The sequence below is a fragment of the Macaca mulatta genome, chromosome 6 (genome assembly GCF_049350105.2).
Source record: "Macaca mulatta isolate MMU2019108-1 chromosome 6, T2T-MMU8v2.0, whole genome shotgun sequence".
Classification (NCBI taxonomy): domain Eukaryota; kingdom Metazoa; phylum Chordata; class Mammalia; order Primates; family Cercopithecidae; genus Macaca; species Macaca mulatta.
The window spans coordinates 112,316,993-112,343,719 of NC_133411.1; the positions used below are offsets into that span (position 1 = coordinate 112,316,993).

A 26,727-nucleotide genomic window follows, 5' to 3' on the forward strand; every position below is an offset into this window, starting at 1 on the left:
GGTCTCTACAGTCTCATGGGATCAGAATAAGTTATCAGTGGATTTTGGGCAGTGTGTGTACATCTTCACAAATCAGATAACATTATGAATTTTTATTCTACTTTTTGTAAAAATAATCAGGGACCACGAAATGGTCATCACATCTGGTAAGGGTTGAAGATCTGAAACAACACAGTGAAATTCCTGCTGTCATTTTACAGATCTTTTTAAAAACCTGGTCAGTGGATGACTTTTTTCCCCTGGAGAGAAGATACCAAGACTAACTTATAAGCATCCTAATTGTAATTCCATCACATGATTAGTACAGATTTCTTTAAGAAGTTAGATGACTTTACATATAATTAAAAGGTAATTGCTAGCAACTAAGGGAATAATATCTTAAAACAATATAGATAATAAAGGTTTATTTTTCAATTTATTTTTCAAACATATCATTTAGGAATACTTATTTAACATCATTTTAATCCAACATTAGATAAATGAGCTAAAATTTAAATTATCTGAGAGGAAAAGGAGATTAAAAATTATCTAATATTTAAATTCTGAGTGAGCACGGGTAAGGTAAAAAGAGCTGGCTGAATTCTTAATGGTGAAAGGAGGCTTTTATAGCAAGTATAAATTTCCATAAAAATCATAGTAAGAGTAAAAAAATCTTGCTTTCCAAATGGACAATTTGTTTGAAATAACCAGATGTAAAGATTAAGTAACAGCAAGATTGTAAATAGGCTATTTTGCAGTTTGATTTTGGATTATTTACAAAAAGATATTGGCCAGAATATTTTGCCTATGAAATTGTTCTAAATCACAGAGTAATTGCAATTGTAATAGAAAAAATTTCAACATCCTAAATGTCTTCTTTCATGAAATCAAAATGTTTTAATTAATATAAAAACAATTGAATATAAACATTTATTTAAGCAAAATTAAGTATAAAATTAAGAAAAAATTCTAGTAACTTAACCAGATGAAAAAATCATTTTGGTGATTAGTAAATTTAATGCTGCAATGGAAACAAAGCAGAATATAGGAATTCACAACAAGGTCTACTGCTTTGAAATGAAACTGACCCTTCCTGCATTCAGAATGAATTTCAATTATGTTTAGAAGCCTAGCTTGTCAGTTGCATTTTCCTTGCTTTCCAAATGCACAATTTACTTGAAATAACCAAATTAGGATATGGATGGTGCTTATTCGAATGTGCACATGATGTCTTTCTTAGCATAAATAAAAGAGGCCCAAACATATTGATTATTTAGAATTTTCTTTGGACGTATCCATCCTCTCAATTTGGTAACAAAGTAAGTTACAAACAGCTGTTGGATATTTTGTGACTGGAAAGAAATGTTATTAAATTGTCTTCATATATAACATTCAAATAATATTCCCTTTGCTATTATCCTTTGCCAAGGAACTAATTTAGAACAGCAAGGATTAAAATAGAGAATATGGCATTCAAAAAGGAAGAAAAAAGCATGTATAATAAGCTCACCTGGGTAAAGCCTTCATAAATTGCTCAGTTCTGAAGGAGACATGGATAAAATGCAGTATGTATTTTCAACAAGCAAGAAGCTGAAGATTTGAGTACCTTTTCTTGCTCTACTTTGGATTTATCTAGGTTCTCTAAATCCAAACTCTGATTAGCATATTTAATCTTATGCAGCATCAGGCATGATCACCCATCCTTTAACGATTCTATTATCTGTCTTAACCATTCCTAACAGTCTGTTTATATTCAAATATACTTTTAGTAAACACTGATGCAGTGTGTGCTTTTGTGGCTTCAGAATTTTGATAGTGGTATTTATTAAACACACCTATGATGTTCACATGGTGCAGATGAAATAGAGGCAAGCCAAACAGAAACAAAAACTTAAATGATCTAGTTCAGCTATTCAATGGGTTGGGCTAAATATTAGGTAATTCATTTACCTTTGTGTGGTAGACAGGGCAGAAGCAGTATGGCATATAGTATGGTAGAGGTAATAGGCTTTGATTCAGAAGACTTAAATTTCAGTCAGTTTCCATATCCTATGTTTACCTTGGGAAACTGACTTGACTTCTCTCAGATTCAGTGCGCTCATTTGTAAAACTGGGATAAGTATTATAGTTCCTGATATAGAAGTTTTTAATCTCATGAGATATGTAAATGAAAATATAGTTTATAAGTACAGTTTAGAATATTAAATAAATGAAAAATTATTTCTACTTGGATTAGTAACATATGGAATTAGCCATAATTACTCAGGTGGTCCTTAATGAATGTTAATGCATAATGAAAATTTAGAAGGCTTGTCTATGGCTCTGCAGGAACATAAATCATGGTATAATAAGAGGTTGAAGGAAAGGAAAATGATGAAAGTTGAAAGAGAAGAGGTAACTTGCCATGCTAGGAAATTAGACTTTTCCTTTGTCCAAGGACAGTGAGGGGCATTATTTTGAAGGGTTTGAAGTAAGGCAAAGACTAGATGAAATTGTTCCTTAGCAAGATCTCCTTGGCTGCAGTGTGAAGAATCGATTGGGAATGAAACTAGAAAGTAGGGAGACCAGTGTTAAGGGGCTGATGCAGAAACCAGATGAATGATCTGAAGTAGGATGGTGGCAGAGGGAGAAAGAGAAGAGGGAGAGGGAAAGAGAGGGAGATATCGAGATTCAAGAAGTATTAAGAGATTAAAAAGACAGGATTGAAGAGATTGTTTGGTTGAGAAGTAGAGTGGGGTAAGGGATAAAGCAGACAAATTAAAACAGTGCCCAAACTTCCATGTTAGGCAATATTATAATAACACAGGAATACAGAAGCAGGAAGATGCTTGGGGAAAAAAGGTAATTTAATTTCAGACATGCAGTATTTGGGAGGTTCTGGGACATCCAAGCAGGTGTGTTGGACAGTTGGAGAGAGAAATGTGGGATCCAAAGAATGTCCTGCAGAAATGTGTAGAGTAGAAGATTCAACCTGAAAAATATGCAAAATTTAGGAGACTAAAGAAGGAAACTGAGCCTGGAAGTGCTTTTGTCAATGCAGAGTTATTAGGAAACATCTTTAGGATAGCTCTGGTAAGAAAGGAAAGGATATGGAGTAAAGTATTTGGGCTTAAGCTTTGGCTCTCCTATTTATTAATAACATGACTTTGAGAAGTTACCCCATTTTAGCCAACTGTAAAATGGGGATAATACTACTAATATTCATTTTATGGGGTTAAGGATAAAATAACTGTCAACCTTCAATATATAGTCATGTGTAAAAATTACTAGTATTGAGAATACACTAAACAGTTATGCTTCCTTAAAAGCTTGTTGTAAATAGAGATCTGTAATTCTTAGAAATATATTGTAAACAACAGGTAAAAAATAACTTTTATAATGTCCAGAAATCTAAATTTGCAAAAAATTACAATTCATTAGTACTGATGTTAGATAGACTGAACAAGGAGAATGTACATACTGTTTTCACTGTATAAAACAAAGCTCTTTATATGATAAATTTACTATTATAATAGAATGAAAAATGTGTTTATTTTGCATGAGAATGTAGGAAGTGGCTGGGAACTAAAAAAAAAAGATTGGTATGGCAAGCTAGTAATTTGTAGAAAAATTTGGTATTTTTTGGAAATAATAATAATTAAACATTTCTACAGCCATGAAAACTTTGAGGTCCACACAGATACATGCATATTTTCTCCTGTTACCCCAGAACACACAGATTTCCCAGTGGCCTCCCACCTGTGGATACACTCCCATGGAAGCCCTCAGTATGGTATAGAGGGGGGATGATGGCAGGACCACCCAAGCACCTGAGGTTTGAATTTGCACACATCTTTCAGCATCTTTTCTTTGGAGTTCCAAATTCTCCAAACTGCTTGGTACTATTCAAATTTGTTCCATAAACACAAGTAAACCTAACAAAAAAGCAAAATAACTCTTAGCAGTAAAGCTGTTGGATAAATGGCAGTTTAAATCATTTTTACCCCCACTGACAGAGATGATTTCAGCTCACCGCTACCTGAGAGTAGTAATAAATATTTACAAAGTACTCTACTGAGATGTTCGGAACATCACACTGCTCCAACAGACAATTTCAGGCTAGAGTGAAATGGGCAGGATAAAAAGTAAACAAAAATAAACTTCAGACTAGATCACTTGTCCACTTACTCTGTTTTAAAATAAACAAGAGTACCAGTTTCAATTTCTACTGCTGGGTGCAACTTCCACATTACTAAAAATAAAACCTCCTCACAAGTTAAGTGGTTAGAATGGTCTTAATCCTCCACAGGTGAGGCAAAGAATTTGTCTGGTATCGTTCCCATGAGCCCAGGAATGGAAAGCCAGGGCATTTTTTCATTCTTTATGCTGAGTTTGTCTGTCTCTTATCAGGCTTCTAGTGAGAAAGAAAAATGTTTCCATTAGGAGAAAGTTTCCCCCCGCCCCAACTTAAAATCTGTTTAAAATTTTACAGCAGACCCACTATTCTGGAGAGTTATCACTATACCAGGAGTTGCAAAAAGGAGGAATATCTATTGTCTACTGCTATGACTTTGACTCCTTAGCAAGAAAAAAAAAAGTCTTGAAGAAATAAAAGTTAAAAGTATCACTTCCACCAATGAATACAACTATATATAGATATCCTTCAGTAAAAATAGAATGAGTAATTTGCCTCTTGGCCCAATTAACATGTCCAAACATTCATCCCATAGTTGAAAATTCATTTTTTTTTCCTCAAACAAGAATTCAGGCTGCTGATTACCTGTTTTCCCTATGCCATCCTTATTATTTAAATGCCCTTTCTTTTGACCATTTCTAGTTTTGGGCAAAAAAAATGGAATTACTTGAAAATCTATCATATATAATAAACTTCACTCCCTCTTTCAGAAATTCTTTTGAATTCTATTCTGATTGTCCTGGAAGGATGGTAGGTTTTTAGTATTTAGTTTATGTTCACAAGTAATTCCTCCAGTCAGTGACTCATTTTGAAGGTGCAGGTACTTGGCAACATTATTACCCTTACCCCAAAATACAGCCTGTCTCTCATCTGCTCCTGTGGGGTTAAAGCTCTCAGGCATCTGCCCCCACTTACCAAGCACCCTTCCTGCACAGAATATCAAACTTCCCTGCCTTTTCCAACCTCTTGACAGCTACTCTTGCTTAGCCTCAGGACCTAGATCTTAAATATTTGAAGACAGAAACTCCTACTTTTGCACATTGGATTTACTTTGTCCTACACATTTTTTTTCTAATAAACAGCCCGTTTTAACCTCAACAAATACACACATTTCACTCAATAGCTACCACCCATCTTTCCCTCCCTCCCTCCCTCTCTCTCCCAGAACCTAACAACTGGGTCTCAGCCCTAATAAAATTTGCACTGTGAAAATTTTACTCTAAATAATTAATGGATTTGTTTTATGGAACATTTTCACTTAATATTTTATTGTATCCATGTTAGCAACACAGTTCCAAGACCAGCCATCTATTGTTGTTATATGTGGGATTTAATTTAGTTTATTTCGTTTATTAACAAACTTATTCTTCCTCCTTCCATCTCATGGTCTCTCCCTTTGTTATTCTATTATTTTCTGTCTTCAGCCAAATCCCTAACCGGGTCTTTAAAAGAATTTCTCATTTTTCCAACTGAATGAAAGATGTGGCCTTCTAACTCTTCATGTTCCATCAACATGTGAAAATGTCAAAATCCAACAATTAGCAATATTAGACAAGTAATAAAAATAATACCAGATATATTGCTTTAAACCTGAAGAGCAAAAACTATTGACTTTATATATGTATGTATGTATATGTAAGTCTGTTTGTATTTGACCCCAAACTATATTTTAAGATTCAAATGAAAGTTTTAAGTCTCCCAAACACAGACACTTTAAAAAGGCTTCTGCATTTTTTGTACACGTCATCAATTCGAAACAGGTTAAGAACTGAAATTAGGCTTTACTCATTTTTCAAGAGACTTGTCAAAACATGTTAAACACACACACACAAAACAAAATCAATTTTAAAAATTTATTATGACATTCATTTCCAGTAGAATACACTCATGGCACTACCACGTCTACTATTCTTTTGAATTGGCCATTCCTTCTATTTACATAGCTTTTCACCTCTCAGAGGTTGGCAATTTAAAGTTGTTATTAAAACAATAATTTACTTTGATGTTGATTTTTCCCCAAGTAAGGATTAAATATCTAAAACAAAACGTATAACCACACTTGTTGATACTTTATATTCCACTTTCCTATCTTAACATTATGACAACCTGGAATTTTACAATGTAATCTTAGAATCTGTAAGTATTAAAAGTACATTTGGAGTAAAACTGAATTTCAAGACGCTCTGTTTCATAATAATCAAGGTACATTATTTTCCATATACTTATGTAGCTCAAATTTTATTATGTATCTAAATGTCCTGTGTCAGTTTTAATTTGGTTTAAATTCTTGATACCAATAAGCCTTCATCAATTCCTAAGAAAATCACAGCTCATTAGTAAAATGAAGTTTTATCTGACAGTTATTATTTAAGTTAAATAAACATTAAGTATCTAAAATTTTAATTAACAATATTTTGTAAGTTAAATTTATTCTTATCATTCCTTCTTTTAATTCTGTCTATTATATTTTTAGTAATAGCTTCTAGTTCCTATTACAGGGAGAATCGTCCTCTGCATTATATAGTACAGACTGCTGTAATTAATTAGTTATGTAACTTTCACTAATTAAGTAAATTCACCTTTCACAATTTCTTTTTCCTTATCTATAAAATAAGGAAAGTCAATTTCATATATTATCCTTAAGGTCTCTTCCAGCTCTAGCATTCATTAGTAAAGATCCAAATTATACAAATTTTGATATTCATAAACTATAATAGCTATTAAATCAATTTCAAAATAGCCTTATAAAATGTGACTTTCTATGTTGCAAAATTGTGAACTACTATGTTTTGCTTTCTCTAGAATCTTACTGATTCAGCTCTAAAATATACTTATTTTATCAAGGCTTCTTAGAATATGTTGAAATAAGGTCAAAGCCAAGATATATTTGAGCATAATAAATATTATTGGTAATGATTATACGATTTTTTGCTAATGCAGATACATCACTCATCACGAAATGAAATAAAGCCAATGTTTTCAATTAAATATGTAAATCTGCCTGGGACTTATTTAATATCCGACCTTTCAGGAGAATTCCTTTCAAGTTTAATTTCAGTGCAAAACCAGAGAATCTTGATTTGTCTTAATAACAGCTTTAGGTATAAGTGACATATAAGTAGATGTGTCAATTAATTTTAGGTTTAAAAGAGAGGTCCTAGATATAATAGTATGCTTTTCTCCTTCCAGGAGGGTGTGGTACTGAAATCTCTATTAGAGTTAATTATTAAATCTCTATTAGAGTTAATTATTAAAATAAGAAAATTCTTAACACTGGTCAAATTAGACAAGTGGCTACACTATAACACCTCCACTGCTAGAACAATGGAACCCCCAGGAAAGAGCAAGTGGAACTACAATGGGGAGATCAGCAAAAACCAGATACTGATAACTTAAAGATAACAAAAGGACTAAAAAATCAATACAAGCTAATACAAGCTAAAAATTCATTAAAACTTTTTGTTTCATTTCTCAGATCAAGAACTTTCGTCATCAATTTAATGCTTATAAGAGGCACTGAAATTTACGCACATTTCTAGAACATACTTCTTTCCAACACGATGTCTCTTATTAGAAAAATGGTTTTCTGAGATAAAACTGTGAAGAACAATGAAGAAAAAGTTCAGAGAAGGCTGACCCAGATTTAACATAATCTGAGGCAATATTGTAATTTGTAAAAATATGAATTTGTGATTAAGACAGAAGAACATTTTGAAAATATTTCCAAACCCAACATGATATTCTGTGTTGTGACACTCAAGAGTACTGAATAATCTCTAATATCACTTAAGGAATGAGTGTTATTAGAAATTATTAAATAATACCCAAAGCTTAGTTCTTAGATTTAGAGATTGGGATTTATTCTAATCCAGTGTTTGATTAATTGATGTGCAATAGCTCGGCTTGGTGGCACAAAGAATGCCTGCTGCTTCCCTTTGGTCAGAACATCCAGGACCTAAAATACACCATAACAGAATGCATTAGGATTTCAAAGCTGTCATATTTAAATACTATTCCCATACTTACATAATTCAATTAAAATGTGATGAGTTTTACGGGGAATAACAGTAGAAAGTGACAACATCCATATTTACAGGCAAAGTTTTTTTTTTTTTTTTGGAACAAGGTCTTGCACTCTGCCACCCAGACTGGAGTTGCAGTGGTACAATCATGGCTCACTGCAGCTTTGACCTCCTGGGCTCAGGCGATCCTCCTGCCTCAGCCTCCCAAGTAGCTGGTACCATAGATGCACACCACCACACCTGGCTAATTTTTTAAAAATTATCTGTACAGACAGGGTCTCCCTATGTTGCCCAGGCTAGTCTCAAACTCCTGGGTTCAATCAAGCTTCCTGCCTTGGCCTCCCAAAGTGCTAAGATTACAGGTATAAGCCACCACGCCCAGCCTCAACATGCAAAATTTAGTACAGCATTTTTAACTCCTTCACTGAGTTAGTGATTCAATTTTTAAAATGTTCCAGAAAGACACATTCCCTTATGAAAAATGACATCATGAAAAAGCAAAATGTATGCTCCACACTTAATTTCTAAGTGAAGCCAACTTTTGAAACAGATTCTTTTTTATAAAATTCATAAGCAATAATCTAAATTCCATCTTTTTGGATTAAGCATAGAATAAAATTAATTTTATGCAGGCAAAGTCAGAAAGAATTTCAGGTCAGATGAGTAATCCATCTTTCAATATATTATTTAGGAATGGCATTTTAAAAAGTTATTTTAAGTGTATGTTTATTATACAGTTATGTCATTCTTGGCCTTAAGTACATTTTAAGATGAATAAAAACTTTCTGAAAATTTTAAGCACTTACTGATGTTTTTTGAGAGCCACTTGTTTTAATGTTATAAACTAAAATATAAAAGGTTTGAGAATATTCCTGTTTCTCATCTATGAATTAATGTTTAAGCCCACTGATAGGAACTATTAATGTGTAGGAATGGAATCTAAAATTCAAAATGGTACAGAATCATCTCTACTAGAAAAATCTCACATATAGATCACATTAGTGAAACATACTCCTCTTGTATGGAATTACTAATTACCATGTAATCCATGCATAATGAGAGGGCCAAAGCCATCATTCAACTTGCTGAAAATATGCATCCTTGTTCTGTGCCCAAACCAATACAGTCAGGGAACAATCAATAGAAGAAGGAAATTAAATTGAACTTTACCTGTTCTCTAGTGAACCAGCGGGCATCCTCTATTTCATTCTTGTCAACTTTAATTTCTGTAGACACTGCCACAGCTAAGCAACCAATCATTAAGGAGGAAGGCATTGGCCATGGTTGACAAGAGACATACTGAACATGGCCAACTTTGACTCCACTTTCCTCTTCTACTTCTCTTCTAACAGCATCTTCTATTGTCTCTCCTAATGAAATGGAGCAAAAGAACAAGTTGCTGATGAACATGCGCTGGACATTTTGTGTCCTGAATCGTTCAAACATCTGGAAATCACTTTGGACAGAAACCCAATTCAAATAATCAGAAAGCAGAAGCCTAAAACTAGACTGTAATTGAAGAAAACATAAATTTTTAAAGTACATGACCACATAAAGAATATGAAAATGCCAACAATAAACTTTTCATTTTTTTAAAGGTCCAAATTTGTCAGTTACATTTTAAAAATAATGATATCATCTAAAAATATCCAACACCTAATATTGGTTAAACACTATGCAAACACTTTATATCTGATCTCATTTATATATTGTCCACTAAATAGATATAAATTACATGATTTTTACAAATAGCTCTTTCACACTAAAATTTTCAAACTCGTTTTATTATGTTGTCAAACAATTATTGCAGGTAACTCTTTTCAGGTCATGAAAAGATTAAAAACTACATAAGATGAAATTTAATACTTTTTCTAAGCAATTGTTTTCCTCTAGATGACTGCTGACTCTGCCATGATAAAATAAACTGATGCCTATAAATGTACTTTATATTTCTAATTTGTTGGATTTAAGAATTAGAATAGGTGAAATCATTTCTAAGTAAAATCATTTTTAACTAAATCTGGAAGTTTAGAAACATTTTGCTAAATATTGCTGTATTTAGCAAAATATATTTTAAATATAGCTTTCTATTTCAAATAGATTGATAAATTTCCTACACGAAAATTAACAACTTACAATAATCAAGAGAACACATATAGTAAAAATATAATTATAGACTAGCATAAGATATTTGCAAAACTATAACAAAAGATTCGCATATGCTACATATTTAAGAATTCTTAAAATGAATAAAAAAGGATAAACAATGAAAACAAAATTAGGTAAAAGACAAACATCTAAAATTCAGAGAAATGAAAACTGAATGCCTAATACACATTTGAAAAAAGATGTTCCATCGGCAAGAAAATGAAAACGAAAACGCGATACAATTTCATTCACCCCTCAGAATGACAAATTTAAAAGTCTGAAAAATCCTAACTTGGTGAAGATGTGGAATAATGGAACATTTCATGTTCTGCTGGAGGAAGTATAAATTGGCAGAAGCACTTTAGAGACAACTTGGCAATATACAGAAAAGGGTAAGATGCTCATATCACATAAGCTGGTGGTGCTACTCTGTGTATACAATCCTGATAACTCTTGCAAGTGTGCACAAGTATAAAAATATTAATTGCAGTGTTGTTTGTAATAAGAACTTTAAATGTCCAATCAGCAGAAGGGATAAATAATGGAATATTCATGAATGGATTACTACCCAGCAGTTAAGACAATGACAATGACCTAGAACTACTAAAGACATTATAGGGATTTGCAGCAAGAACTCAGAAGCCAACATGCCCAGGTTTAAATCCCTTCCCTATCACTTATTCGCTGTTTGAACTTGAGCAGATTATTTCGTCCCTATGCCTTAGTGCCCCATCTGCAAAATCACTGTAATAGTGTATTTTATATGGTTGTATGAAGATCATACACTATATATATATGTAACACAGCCTGATACTGTTTTATATATATGATATGATCCTTCTCCAGAACACAGCCTGATACTGTGTGTTTACTATTATCTAGTAATGCAAATATTGGAAACGGAAATTGAGATAAAACATTTATTACTTAGACATATTCACTCCACAAACATTTACTGACCTACTACATGTGCTATAGGCATGTGCTATGAGGGTTTCATACATAGCAGTGGATAAAATAAAGTCCCTGTGCTAATGAAACTTATATTCTTGAGACAGCAGATAATAAATTAATAAGTACATACGTAGTATATTAGGTGATGATGAGTGCCCTAGGGAAAAATCAGGCAGGATGACAGGGATTGTGAATGCAGGGTATGGGGGCTAACTAATGTATCTGGGGCAATTAAGTAAGGCCTCTTCGAAAAGGTGACAGTTGAGTCTAGTACAGAAGGAAATGAGGTGGAACCTAGATACCTGGGTCAAGAGCAACATATCAAAGAGCAAATACTGAATTTTTAACAAAGCAGATCCAATTACTAGGAAAAGCAATTTATGTAATTCTCATATAAAACATGAGAATTACATGTTTAAACTATTATTGAAATTGTATCATGTTTAAAATACTTTAACCCAGTTTTATAACATAATTTATCAGAGATTATTAAATGTTATCTAAACTTTGTATTTTGAAATCATAAGTTAAATAGAAATTATTAAGAAAAGGCTTACCAGGCTCAATAAATCCAGCAAGGCAAGTAAACATGCCTGGGGGAAATCTTTTCTGCCTGCCTAAAAGACATCTGGTCCCATCTGGATGAATAACTTGCATGATTACTACTGGATCTGTTAAAAAAAAAACATATATCTGAATGGCAGGAAACACGAATTTAGATTCATGTGCAAACACTGTCTGATAGGATAAAATAAAGGTGTATCTCCTATAGGGATAGAACCCTCGTCTGGCTGTAAGAGATTGCTTCTTTCTGCCCTAATGTAGCTGACAACAGAGTATCTCAGCGAAATTGTACAGAATAGTGTCAATAAGCTAGCAGAAGACCATTTTTGTCCTTCTTCCCCCAATCTTAACAGCAACATTTATTCTGTACTTATGGATGTTAGGTGTATTGTTATTTTAATGAGAAAAACTTTGAGTAGGTAATACATGCAAATAAGGAAAATTCAAATTTTACCACTGTAAATAATTTCCCTCTCCCATCCTAACCCTTAACAAAATGTTTTTAAAAGCTAATATGGTTCTATGATTAGATTTAAGTTGTTAAATAAAATTTAAATAGCAGTTCATCTCTCTAGAAGTTACTAATTCAGCAAATTCTTCTCACTATATCATGACTAAGAACTAGGAATTAAATGTAAAAAGGTCTTGAGCAACAAAAACAGATGTCACTAAGCCATGTTATTTTTCTCCCCAGAGGCCTCCTCAGGTGTTGCTGAGCCTACCTATCGTTTTTTCACACAGTTTTAAAGGTCTGGGTTATCAGATTTCCAAACCTACGGCAGACTCAAAGCAGCAATTAGAAGAGAGAATACAGGCAGACATTAACAGTAGTGAAAAGCTAGCCAGGCTGTACTGCTATGGTAATGCCTCAAACAGGCAAGAAATTGTTGGGGCTTTTTCTCCATTAAGTGGAGCCACACTGGTTGACTTTTGAAATCATGTATCATAACATATCAGGTTCATAGTGAGTAACCCAAAGTTAAGAAATGGCTATTGAATGTACCATGTTTTTTTACTTAAAAATCATGAAAGTATGTTACACTTTAACACTTACATTCTTAATGGTTAGACATGTTTTCCATAAAAAGGAAAACTTTTCAGCTCCTCACAAATTTTCTCTTTCCAGAATATCCTATTCCCCAAGATCCAGGTGGCGGAGATATAAAATAAAGGGCTTACCAACTCTTGGGTATGATGTATTATGAACGCCATTGAGACTAGGACAGTCTTCTTTTAAACATACTCTCTTATATCCACCTTCTTCAATTTTCGTTCCATTTCCACAGGTTGGGCAAAACTTATATCGACTGTGCCAGGCAAGAACAGATCTTGCTTGAGCTACAACCCCTTCAAAAAAAAAAAAAAAAAAAAAAAAAAAAAAAAGCACAAAAATTTAATTACGTGATAAAATCAATATATAAGTAAAATATTCTCAAGTTACAATAAGAATAGCTATGTGATCAGGTATTTTAGTGTTTCTATTTTTATAACGTGTATTTTTCTTTTAAAGTAAAAGATTTAATTTTCTGGATGACAAAAATTAGATTCAAGTTTAGTTTGAATAAAATATAACTCTGATATAAGATAGAAGTACTAACATCTATCTTACATCATACATTAGATCAGGCTTTTAGTGTAGGTGATTTTAAAAGTTGGGGTATTCATGATTCTAGTGTAGAGTAAGTTTACAAACAGTGATTTTACAATAGTGATTTTAATAAAAATATACCACAAAAGCAGTTCTTGAGATTTGTACTCTAAAGGAAATATTACCAGGAAACCGTAGGAGGCTATCACCACTCTCTTGGTGACTATGCCATTGATGGTCGATGCTGTGTGGAACAGAACCTATTTTCAACGGGAGACTGCATGTACACAGTATAAAACACACTGCATTTACTATGTTCATGGTTAACTTTGTTTACCAAAAAATGCCTAATAGGATAAATCTTAAAATATACACACTTTAGCTATAGGTTTTACTCTGGTAGTTCAAAAAAGAATTAATACGACCTGGCCAGAAATATTACAGTTGAGGCAATAAGACTAGAAGTGCTGTATTTTAAATGCTTGACAAAGTCACCTCCCTAAAATACATTATTTGGTCTACAGATTTTTGAAATGAACAAAATAATAATTAAAATTCTAACATCATTTAAACTGGGAAAAATAAACATAAAACAGTTGTAATGAACAGACAACGTTACATTTTTGCCTGCTACCTAACCTTATAATATGTAACATGCTAGGGTATTTACATTATTTCAGAATCATCACAAAAAGAAAAGCTAACATTTACTGAGTACTTACAATGTTCCAAGCATCATGCAAGGAATATTTATAGATTATCCTATGTTTAGAGCAACCCTAAAGAAGATAGGTACTATTATTATTTTCTGTAGGAGTAAACTGAGTCACAGAAAAGTTAAGTCTGTATAAAGTTATAGAGCAAGTGAGTTAAAAGGCCTCAGTTTTCCTACAAGGGAAAAAAGCAAGCAACTAGCTCATTTATCATATCTTTTTTATCTTAAAGTGATATATACATGTCTAAAGAAAGTAAATTTTCTTTAAAAAGCTTGATGATTTCTACACAGGTGTGTAGAATAAAACATACCACATCACACTTTGAGACAGAGATATTTAAGCAGTCTCTGGCAGGACCTCTATCACCTAAGGGAATGTGGTCACTGACAAGTGACCTCTTCCTAACTTCCCATTAACTTATCAATCTACCATAATCTGGCTTCCGTTCCTTTCACTCCACTGACATTTCTCTTGTCAAGTTCATCAATAGCTTTATATTACCAAAGACAAAGATTCTTTTAAAAAAAAAAAAAAGAAAAAAAAAAGCCCCACAAAACTTTGCCTTCATCTTACTCAAGTTCATAACAGCATTCAATACATTTGACCACTCCCTCCTGGAAATATGCTGCTGTCTTGGTTTCCCTGAGGCCTCTTGGTCTCTTCCTACCTCATGGCCACACTGTTTCCAACTCCTTTGATGGCTCTCCTGCTTGCAGCTTACCTTTAAATGTAGGGGGATTCAGGTCTTACTCTGAGAGTTTTTCTTGCTTACTCTCAACTCTCCAAGTAATCTCAGTAGTTTTTTGGGATTTAAGTATCTTTGTGTTGATGACTGCCATATGGGTATTTCCAGTTCAGACATCTGATTCTAATGTCCATTTCTAAAACTTAGTATGCCCAAAAGTAAACTCTTGATTTATTTACTCCAAGTTTATCCTGCTTTCCTTGCTCTACCCATCATATTATTAATGGTATCACTATATACCAAATTATTAAAGTCTCTAGCCTAGCAGTCATTCTTAATCTTTTCCTTCATTATTATATATCCCATATCCAATAGCAAAGACCATTGATTTTATCTCCAAAATTTATCTTGCATATACCCTCTTTCCTCCATTTCTACTATCAGTACCTTAATTCATGCCATATTACCACCATCTCTCACTTACAAGGGTCTCAACCTACAGATCAAGCCCTATCCATCTACCTCGAGAATATCTCAAATTCTCCCTTTGTCTCCATCTCCACTGCCTCCATTCTAACTCAAGCCATTGCAATCTCTTACTTGGGCAATTGTAATACTCAATTACTTCTTAACAAGACTCCCAACTTTCACACTTACTTACATGTGTGCAATTTATGCTCTATGATGCAGTCAGTGTGCAGTGCAGTGTTTTGTTTAAAAAAAAAAATTTAAATACAGGTTAGGTTACATTTAAATGGACTTTAGAATCAAACTCTAATTTCTTACCATGCCATAAAAAGCCCCAGCAACAGAATACAAAACAAATCAAAACAGTCAAGGTCTTTGCCATCATGTTCTGTGTGTAGCAGGAACTCAAGAATTATTCACTGAGGAATCAAATGAGATCATCCTGCACCAGTGTTAATTCTCAGGAAATCAGTCTGGGCTGATTAGAACTACTAACTGCCCAGGAGAGTAGTCCCCTACGGTGAGAACTTTAGGAGGTTTCTGATGAAGGCAGTCTAATTTCACTGCTCATTGGAACAAAAGTGGCCCTGGAAAGTGCAAATACATACAATTCCAACTCAATTCTAAAAACCAGATTTTACCAACAAAAAGCAGCATTCATTTCTTACCAGCTTCTTTTTCTTTCAATTGCAGAAGGGCTGGCATAGGAGGATGAAGAAAGTAACAATTTTCATGTCTTTGCTTGAATTCTTCAGCAGCAATAGGATCTATACCTAGAGCAAACCAGGCAACCAATCCATCTTCCTCCTCTCTCGGGACTTCACCAGCATAATTAAGTAGCTTGTCTTTCATTTCAAGTTCCACTCCAAGAAAAATCAAGGTGATCTTCTCAGGCTGGGCCAAATAATCCTTTATATCTTTGTAGTTCAGCTGACAAAGCCTAACTTCTGGTTGTTGGAAACTTTCTTTATTGCCACCTAGAGTAACCAAGGGATTTAAATCTGAGAAAAGAATAAAAACTGTGGCTGGATGGCTTTCTTTAGCTAGTAGCCAGTCAGCATTATTTCTCTTTTCACTTTTCCGGTCCAGTAGTGTTTTGCTAAAATAATTTTCACATTCTTCCACTTCATTCGTTAGGAACCAAGGCTTCTTCCCACCTTTAGCAGTAGCTAGTAAATTAGCTATATGCTTATAACCCCAAAATACAGCAATATCCAGTGCAGTCTGCCTTGATTTATTGACAATTGATCTGTCACACCTACAGATGGAAGAAAAAATGGGGAGAAAAAGTAAAATAGGAAGTAAACACTTTCTCCTGTATTTGTTTCAATAAAATATTTCCAGATGCACATTCAAGTCCTTCTTTTTAATGATTACATAGATTTTTTTTCTTGTGTTACATAGTTTACTATTGGGAGGGTTAGAACAATAATCATAAATGACAAAAAGAGACAGTGGATACTTACACTTTCTGGATAATTACTCACAAAATAAAACAGCATTAAGTTTTATGTACTATAAAGAGATACCAAAATTCTACAAGAAGTCCTTGGTAGTCATAGTGAGATCTGCATTTTCTATTTGGGAGAAAAGTTTATTATTAGACTCCTCATAAATTTGCTTTGCTATAAAGTAATAATTTCTCAATGAAAAAGGTTACAAAGTTTTAAGTTAGAAAAATTGTGCTACATGTTTACATAAATTAGCCAATGAGTTATTTAGTAGTTCAACAATATAAATATGGAAACAAGCAAAATTTAAAAGTAAATATGTAACAAAGAAATTAAACCACAAACCCTTTCAGGTGGTACAGCCTAAAATGTTTACCCTTTCTCAAGCAGAAATTGGACAATCTCTGGGTGCCCATTCCTTGCTGCATACATTAAAGCAGTCCAGCCATTTTCAGAAGTTTCATTGAGAAGAGATGGAGAATGACTGAGTATTCCTGTTAACTTGGCAATATCTCCTTCAGCAGCTGAACAGTGAAACTGGGTAACTATTTCTTGCTTTGGACTTCTTTTTACAGAAGACATTTCTTCCTTAAAAGAAGGAAAATAGGGGGAAAAAGCTTATTTGCAACTGCTTTTTTGTCAATGAATGATATTGTTAGAATAGCAGCAATGGTTTCCAAGGCAATATACTCTTCAAAAGGCAATCATTAAACAGCATACATTTCAATTTCAAAATGTTATCAGTTTAGAATTACAAATACAATGAAATTTATATGCTCATGGGAGTTACACAAAATAATGTATAAAGAGCTTTGACAGCACAGACTAGGGGGCCATATCCTTGGGAGGGGGAACCAGGTAACATATTACATAAGGATGAGGTATTTAGGGTACACCAGAGGGGACTTCATGATGAGGTGGGGACATGACAGGGAGAACATTAAAATAGATGGAAGTAAAGGCAGAGATTTTCTAAGTTTCACATGAAAACAGTTTATTGTTTGACCTTGCACAATTAATTCTGTAATCCATCTAGGATCTATTTTTGTTCATGGCGTGAGGTAGGGGTCAAGACACTTTTTTACCCAATGCATAATCCATATGATTCGGCATTATTCTTGACCTTTCCATCTTTGTTGTACTGTACTGAGACAAATATTGTCACAAATCAGATGACCATATATTTTTGGTTTTATTATTGGACAGTTCTGTTGATCACTTTGTTGTCCTTGAATCAGAGCAGCTTTTAAAACTCATTAACTTTATCTACTTTGTCCCTCTTTTCAGTGGTGGAAAACCCCCCCAAATAACTGCCCCACACATCTTAAACATTGCCTGATCATGGACTGCAGATAGTAGAGCACAAACTGAGCTTTTTTTTTTTTTTTCTTTTTTGGTGGGGGGGATGGTGAAAATGGTTAATGATTCAACTGTCTGTGAATTTCTCAAAGTATTTTTTTAAGGTATAATTTTTCTTTCTATGAAATGCTATTAAGAAAAGATTTGGGATTCTAACTACATTGCTATTATTCTAAGCAATAAGATTTTTAAGCTGAAAAGACAGAAATGTTATAGCCCATAGTTTTTGATAGCTGCTGTCTCCTGGGTTCTGAAAGGGCAATCTGGCTGATGAATTGCATAGCTGGAATAGTATGAACAAAATTTAGGGAAAACAAGGAGTAAAGATTAATTTTCTTATTTTGGAGCTGTTCACCTTTCCTATTTGAGTCTTTCTGCTACTTATAAATATGTTAAAACAGCTCAGAGTCATGGAAACACTTGGATAAAACCTAATAGTGGAAATCTGTTTAGAAATTACCAGAAGTAATATCTACATGAGAGAATAATTGACTTACTCTAGAATTTACTTTGCTATTCTTTTCATATTGAAATTTCTAAATACTTTTAAAATATTATGCATAACAAAAGCTTTAACTTTTCAGGACTTTATTTTGAAGCACTGCTGTACAGCTCCTGTACTGATCTCCCTTCAAATTGTCTTTCTCTTAAATTTATTTTACAAAAATCCATATTATAGTTTTTTCAGCTAGGTTTAGTTTGAATAATATTTCACTGTTTCATGTTCCAGGGTCACGGTCACTCCCTCACATTCTCACAGGCTGCGCTAGGTGACTGCAAAATTGTCCTTCAAAAGTACAGCGTCATTCACTACCTCCAGGGCAATGCTTATGCATATGCTATTCTGTGGAGATAGAAAGTGGAAAGTGTACACTTTTCCCTCTTGCTTTCTCAGCAGAAAAGCCATCTAGAGACAGTACCATTATTCATTCCAGAGAAGCACATAAACTCTAACACCCAATTCTACTGTTTGATTTACTTTTTCAATTCTCATTGGCAGGTTACAGAAGTAAGGATTTGAAGGCAGAATAAAGTGCTGCCCTTGTTTTCCAAGAAGCTCAAGGACTATTCCGAGAAATCATTTAAAAGAATATTAGATTTAAAGGGACATACATTTTTAACAAACCAACATCCACTTTTACTGACGTGTAACCCGGGGCCCATGACTTGCGCATGCTCTCATAGACCGAGAGGGACAGGACAGGACCTCAAATATTGCTCTGTCACTGAAGTCACTGACCATCAATTAACGAATTTCATCCACTCCCTGGGCACTCAAGACCAATTAAGCGCCACCTGTGCACGGTCTCGGAAAATTGTAACACGCCTTGAGATATTTTACTTTCTTGCCACTACTGTTAGGTTCCTTCTTTCGAGGTGAAATCACTCCCTAAGTAGCGCTTCCTTTTCCCCATCTCAGCTAGGGCAGGAAACTCCACTAACCTCAGGACCACCTGCGCCTCCGCCCTGTCCCGAGAGTCCCTGCAAATGCGTCTGTGGTTCCTGCGCCTGCGCCCACCAACCCACTACGAGGCTGCGCCACACTACCCTGCAGGGCCACTCAGAGCAGCGCGGGAACCAAAGAGCCCAGGGAACTGGTCACTGTCCCCAGAGGGGACACTGAGACGACTAACTCGCCGCTGCTTCTACTAACCCAAAGGTGACCACAGTAGAGGCGACCAGGATGCAGTCGAAGGATTGGGATATCGCAGTCGAAGGATTGGGATATCCCACTCGCTTTTCCTGGCGCCGGATGCAGCCTTCTCGACTTCCTGTGGCGATCCGGGGTCTTCCCGTGGCTTTATGGGAGTTGTAGTTTGAAGCCCACAGGTTGTGCGCAACCGGAGAAGGGGCGGAGATTGCGGGGGGAGGTGTTTGGGAGCCCGCGCGGGAGAGATTGAGGTCTAAAGGATTGGCGCTGAGTGAAGGTCTGAAAATTCTTTTCCTGAGACTGTGATGTATAGATAGAACGTGGTGCAGGAGATCGGAAAACCGTAGGCCTGAGGAAGCAATTATAAATTTCCCAGCGTCTGGCACCCAGCTCCCAGCCCTCTCTCCAATACAGTCCAGTGCAATTGAGTGCTCAAAGCATTCTTTTCTGTTAAATAATCTTGGAATATTGACTATACCAAGTCAGTCTTAAAAGAGATATTTGGCCTCTGTAACACCTTAATCAATCACCCGGTGTGAAAACTGGTATCATGTACTGACGCGTAACTCATTCATAGTCCTTTAAAAAGTATGTATCAAGCGCCCACACCACCTTCTTGGATTGTGAGGTTTACATAGGATAATACATCCAAAGCTCTTAGGATGTTGTGAAGTGCAGAGCGGGCACCCACAACAAAATTATTGTCATTATTTATTATTTCAGTTCCTGTGCTTTTATGCTCCAAAACTTACAGAAGTTATGAGTCCGAGATTACAAAACTAGGTGTTGGCGGTCTTCTAACTTCCATACCGGGCTTTTTCCTTTGCTAAACTCTCTCCTTGGTTATCAGCAACAGCTACAGGGGTCTCTTACAATTTATCATTGTTTCCCACCCAGAGTTTACCCTTGGAAGCTCCTTCTCACCATGAAGCTGCTTTTCTTTTCTTTCTTCCTTTTTTTTTTTTTTTTTTTTGAGACAGGGTCTTACTCTGTCACCTGGGCTGGAGTGTAGTGGTGCGATCTTGGCTCACTGCAACCTCCGCCTCCCGGGAGTTCAAGTGATTCTCCTGCCTCAGCCTCCCAAGTAGCTGGGATTACAGGCCTGCGCCACCAGGCCCAGCTAATTTTTGTATTTTTATTAGAGACGAGGTTTTGCCACGTTGGCCACGCTGGTCTCAAACTTCTGACCTCAAAGTGATCCAGCCACTTCGACCTCCCAAAGTGCTGGGATTACAGGCGTAAGCCACCCGGCTGCCCTATGCTTCTTTATGTGACTAGTTGTCTTCAATCTTTAATAATTTCAGTGACTATACTGGTGGTCCGAAAGGATTAGTCACTTCACTCGGAGTAACCAGTCTTTGCATTCAAACACATGTTAGGTTAGTATAGTGAACTCTCGTGTATTAATGATCCAGAGTCGACAATTATTAATATATAGTTCTCCCAGTTCTTAGGATTGTTTTGAAGTAAATTCCAGACCCCATATTGTTTTGATGACAAATATTTAAGAATAAACTTTTTGGAAATATGAATTATATCTAAAATACAAGGGCTTTGAAAAACAACACAACTTCAATATCCCTAGTATTACAAATTTAACAATAATTCTGTAATAACATAAAAGAAACATTCAATGTCAAATTTACTTACTTACCTCAGAAATTTTTTGTTTTCCAGTTGATTCATCTAAACAAAGTCTCCACATCACATTTGATTTTTAAAGATCTATGGACTCCTTCCTCTTCCCCTTTTTTTCTGGCAGTTTATTTGCTGAAGAGTAATGATCATTTGTTCTATAGAATTTTCCACATTCTGAATTTTGCATATTATATTCCTGTGGTGTCCTTTCCCCCTGTATTTCTTGCAAACTGGTAGTTAATAGAGTACTCAGATTAAAGTTTGATTTTTTTTTTCACAAAAGACTTTTTAGGTGTTATAGTTTGTATTGAATTACTTCAAGAGGCTTACAATTTCTGGTTGTCTGTCTTTTTTTAATGTTATACTTGATCATTGGGTTCAGATGTCAACCTGATAACATTTATGATAAATAATATAAATATTATAAAAATATAAAATATGGCACATATATTTATGATAAATATATGACATTGATATATAATTATGATAAATATAATTAAATACTAAATTTCTGATAAATATATTTATTATAAATATCATAAAGTTTTCCATCAACTTTTCAGCTAAGTTTGAGCAGTCATTCATGATTATTGCCTACATCCATCATTTTGTTATGAGTTGCAAATAGCGATATTCTAATTTGATATTCACTCTACATTTACTAACGAATTATTTTAAAATAAAGAATTTCATCTAATTAAATATGCAGTTTATACGGAAAGATAGGATAAATGTGTGATTTTCACCATTATTTCCTAATCTTCAGAATAATTAACTAGTTCCCTAATATCCTTCAGGTTTTTAAGTATACAAACATGCCTTGTTTTATTGTACTTTGCTTTACTGCACTTCACAGATAGTGCATTTTTTTACAAATTGGAGGTTTATGACAACCTTATGGCAAGCAAGTCTATAGGTGTCACTTTTCCAACAATGTGTTCATTTTGTGTGTCTATCACATTTTGTAATTCTTGCAATATTTCACACTTCTTCATTATTATATCTGTTATGGTGATCTGTGATCAGTAATCTTTGATGTTCCTATTGTAATTGTTTTGGATTGCCACCAACTGCACCCATATAAGTTGGCAAACTTAATACATGTTGTGTGTGTTCTCACTGCTCCATCCACTGGCTATTCTTGTCTCTCTCCCTCTCCTCAGGCCTCCCTATTCCCTGAGACACAACAATATTGAAACTAGGCCAATTAGTAACCCTGCAGCAGCCCCTAAGTGTTCAAGTGAAAGGAAGACTCACACATCTCTCACACGCTTTAAATCAAAAGCTGGAAATTATTAAGCTTAGTGAGAAAGGCCTGTCAAAAGATAAGACAGGCCAAAAGCAAAGCCCCTTGCACCAAAGTGTCAGCCAAGTTGTGAAGGCAAAGGAAAAGTTCTTGAAGGAAATTAAAAGTACTACTCCAGTGATCACATGAATGGTAAGAAAGTGAAACCGCTTTATTGCTGACATGGAGAAGGTTTTAGTGGTCTGGGTGGAAGATTAAACCAGACATTAATATCTCTTTAAGCCAAAGCTTCATCCAGAGCAAAGTCCTAACTCTCTTCAGTTCTATGAAGGTCAAGAGAGGTGAGGAAACTGCAGAAGAGAAGTTGGCATCTAGCAGAAGTTGGTTCATGAGGTTTAAGGAAAAAAGCCTTCTTCATAACATAAAAGTGCAAGTTGAAGCAGCAAGTGGTGATGGAGACACTGCAGCAAGTTATCCAGAAGATCTAGCTAAGAGAACTGACAAAGACAGCTAAACTAAACAGCAGACTTTGTAGAAAAAACAGCCTTCTGTTGGAAGAAGATGCCACCCAGGACTTTCATATCAAGAGGTAACAAATCAATGCCTGGCTTCAAAACTTCAAAAGACAGGCAGACTCACTTATTAGGGATTAACGCAACTGGTGACTTGAAGTTGAAGCTAATACTCACTTACAATTTTAAAAATCCTAGGGCCCTTAAGAATTATGCTAAATCTACCCTGCCTGTGTGCTCTAAATGGAACAAAAAAGCCTGAATGACAGCACATCTGTTTACAGCATGGTTTACTGAATAAGCCTACCGTGGACCCCTACTGCTCAGAAGAAAAGATTCCTTTCGGGGCCAGGTGTGGTGGCTCACGCCTGTAATCCCAGCACTTTGGGAGACTGAGGCGGGTGCATCACAAGGTCAGGAGATCGAGACCATCCTGGCTAACATGGTGAAAACCCGTCTCTATTAAAAACTACAAAAAATTCACCGGGCGTGGTGGCGGGCCCCTGTAGTCCCAGCTACTTGGGAGGCTGAGGCAGGAGAATGGCACGAACCTGGGAGGTGGAGCTTGCAGTGAGCCAAGATTGCACCACTGCACTCCAGCCTGGGTGACAGAGTGAAACTCCATCTCAAAAAAAAGAGAAAAGATTTCTTTCAAAATATTACTGTTAATTGACAATGTACCTGGTAACTGTCACTCAGGAGCTCTGGGGAGATATACAAGGAAATTAATGTTGTTTTCATACTTGCTGGCACAACATTCTGCAGCCCACAAATCAAGGAGTACTTTTTACTTTCAAGTCTTGTTATTAAAGAAATACATTTTGTAAGACAATGGCTGTCATATGGAGGGATTCCTCTGGTGGATCTGGGCAAAGCAAATTGAAAACCTTGTGGAAATGATTCACCATTCCAGACATCATTACAAACATTTGTGATTCGAGCCGTGTGCCATGGCTCACACCTGTAATCCCAGCACTTTGGGAGGCTGAGGTGGGTGGATCACCTAAGGTCAGGAGTTCAAGACCAGACTGGCCAATATGGTGACACCCCACCTCTACGAAAATTAAAAAAACTAGTCAGGTGTGATGACGGGTGCCTATAATACCATCTATTAGGGAGGCTGAGGCAGGAGAATCGCTTGAACCCAGGAGGTGGGAGTTGCAGTGAGCTGATACTGTGCCATTGCACTCCAGCCTGGGCAATAAGAGCAAAACTCCTGTCTCAAAAACAAAACAAACAAAAAAAAAATCGTGATTTGTAGAGGAGATCAAGCTATCAACATGAACAGGAGTTTGGAAGACATTGGTTCCAACCCTAATGGATGACTTTGAGTGGTTCAAGACTTCAGTGGAAGAAGTAACTGCAGATGCAGTGGTAGTAGCAAGGTAATCCAGACTAGAAGTGGAGCCTGAAGATGTGTCTGAATTGCTGCAATCTCATGATAAAATTTGAACAAATAAGGAGTTGCTTCTTATGGATGAGCAAATAAAGTGGTTTCTTGAGATAGAACCTACTCCTGGTGAAGATGCTGTGAACATTATGGAAATGCCAACAAAGGAATTGGAGTATTACATCAATTCAGTTGGTAAAGTAGTGGCAGGGTTTGAGAAAATAGATTGCAATTTTGAAGACGTTCTACTGTGGGTAAAATACTATCAAGCAGCATCACATACTATAGAGACACTTTCTGTAAAAAGAAGAGTCAATGATGTGGCAAACTTTATTGTGTTTTATTTTAAGAAATTGCCACAGCCACCCCAGCCTTCAGCAGATCAGTCGGCAGCCACCAACATTGAGGCCAGACCCTCTACTAGCAAAAAGATCATGACTTACTGAAGGCTCTGATGATCATTCGTATTTTTTAGCAATAAAGTATTTTTAATTGTTATGTACATTTTATTTAGACATAATGCTATTCCACACAATAGACTACAGAATAGTATCAACATAACTTTTCTGTGCACTGGGAAACCAAAAAAATCTTATGGACATCACTTGACTATGATATTTGCTTTATCGTGGTGATCTGGAACCAAACCTGAACTATCTCTAAGATATGCTAGGTTGGGCGTGGTGGCTCACACCTCTAATCCTAGCACTTTGGGAGGCCAAGGCGGGTGGATCACGAGGTCAAGAGATCGAGACCTTCCTGGCCAACATGGTGAAACCCGTCTCTACGAAAAATACAAAAATTAGCTGGAGGCTGGGGCAGGAGAATCTCTTGAACCCAAGAGGTGGAGGTTGCAGTGAACCAAGGTTGCACCACTGCACTCCAGCCTGATGACAGAGTGAGACTCTGTCTCAGGCGGGGGAAAAAAGAGATATGCCAGTATTTATGAACACATGGATGTTAACATTTTTAATGTATTTCAGGTCATTTAAGGCATTATTATTTTAAAATATTTATATATTTATTACTTTGATCCTTGAATTTTTTCTTACTTGACCAGTGGGAACCCCCTCAAGTGGGCTTCTGAGTTTTTTGGACCAGACCCCTGCATTGTTTGATAGCTTACTTCCTTTCTGGTATGACAAAATGTTTTAGGCCAATCTTGTAAATATTTTGCTCCAGACTTGGAGTCAGCCATTTCTCCAAAGAGCCTTGCTGCCTTCTAGTGAGAAATGGTATTTAGATATGACAGTCTTTATACTTGTGGTGCTCATTGCTGATGGGTTACTATCTCTCTGGATGTAATTTTCTCTCAGGGAAATTGAACAGTTACAAATCTTTTCTGATAAGATTTCACATTCAAAGGACAATATGGTCTAATACCCATAGATGTTAATAAAATAAAAAAATGTTTTCATTTTATTACATTTCCATTTAGAAACTTAAGGCTTCTCAATGTGTACAAGAAAGAATTAAAACTCTAGCTTTGGATATTCTCCTTAATATGGACCCAATATATTTTTAGTAATATTTTTCCCCAGAATTTCCTATATAAAACCTTTCTGATCCAGACAAATTGGCCTATACATTGCACTGACCTGGGATATCTCTTGCCCTTTCCTACCTCACTGCTTGTGCTCATGCCACTTTTCCTACCTTTAATGCTTTCCTTTTTCCAAATCTTACCCACTTCTTAAAGCCCGTCAAGTATCTCTTAACTGGATCTTCATTACTGTCCATAGACTTATAGATTTCCCACTATTATCTCCTTGCTTTTACCACTTCATTGTATGCTGGCCCTTCTTCCAAATGCCAGCATCTACATTTCTTAGCCTGAGGGTTTTTTCTTTACACAAAAGAACTTTGCCCTCTAGCTCAGCAGATCAGCAAAGCCAAATAATTAATACCTCTGGGGCCATGACAGGAATTGATATATAAATACCTCAGCCTTTGTCACCCTCTTACTCAAAGGCATGTTCTACACAAGCTGCCAGCTTTCCCTAAGGAGATCAAGTTCTCCTTATCTAGTGTGGACACTAGATAACGAACTCTCTTTATTAAGGACCAACTCTCTTTATTGGCTGCCTTTCCTTCCCTGTTTCCCTGCCATTCCTCACTTCTCCACTTCTCTACCATTTTTTTCTTCCTAGATAACAGATTTCATATGAATCCTTGTCCCAGG

The 26,727-nt window shown here is 35.5% G+C and overlaps 1 protein-coding gene and 1 long non-coding RNA gene across 10 annotated transcripts in view; one reads left to right on the top strand and one right to left on the bottom strand.

Annotated features, from left to right (window-relative positions):
• The window catches only part of LOC144341510 (uncharacterized), a 122,559-nt gene that overhangs the window by 71,365 nt on the left and 24,467 nt on the right, over nt 1-26,727 (top strand). The window contains exons 4-5 of one of the 2 annotated variants that reach the window (XR_013418470.1): nt 17,140-17,290; nt 19,529-19,863. This is a non-coding gene — a long non-coding RNA (uncharacterized LOC144341510). Of the gene's footprint in view, nt 1-17,139; nt 17,291-19,528; nt 19,864-26,727 lie in introns of those variants that run through there. The other variant, XR_013418471.1, reaches the window with a different exon arrangement.
• Nucleotides 5,993-20,038, bottom strand: NUDT12 (nudix hydrolase 12). Of its 8 annotated transcripts, none has more exons than XM_015140490.3 (7): nt 19,763-19,884; nt 17,126-17,333; nt 15,967-16,556; nt 13,021-13,188; nt 11,835-11,948; nt 9,346-9,545; nt 5,993-8,108 (listed from the first exon to the last, which is right to left on the bottom strand). In XM_015140490.3, the coding sequence occupies exons 2-7, from the start codon at nt 17,329-17,331 to the stop codon at nt 7,998-8,000; spliced, it is 1,389 nt and encodes a 462-aa protein (XP_014995976.1). In that variant the 5' UTR covers nt 17,332-17,333; nt 19,763-19,884; the 3' UTR covers nt 5,993-7,997.

What these genes read in the sequence shown, in the direction of transcription:
- NUDT12 (XM_015140490.3), bottom strand. Translation starts at nt 17,331, where the DNA reads ATGTCTTCTGTAAAAAGAAGTCCAAAGCAAGAAATAGTTACCCAGTTT. An exon ending in CAATTTCTGCTTGAGAAAGG is followed by an intron (nt 16,557 to 17,125) that starts GTAAACATTTTA and finishes TTCCATCTGTAG; the next exon opens with GTGTGACAGATCAATTGTCA. An exon ending in ATTGAAAGAAAAAGAAGCTG is followed by an intron (nt 13,189 to 15,966) that starts GTAAGAAATGAA and finishes TTTTTTTTGAAG; the next exon opens with GGGTTGTAGCTCAAGCAAGA.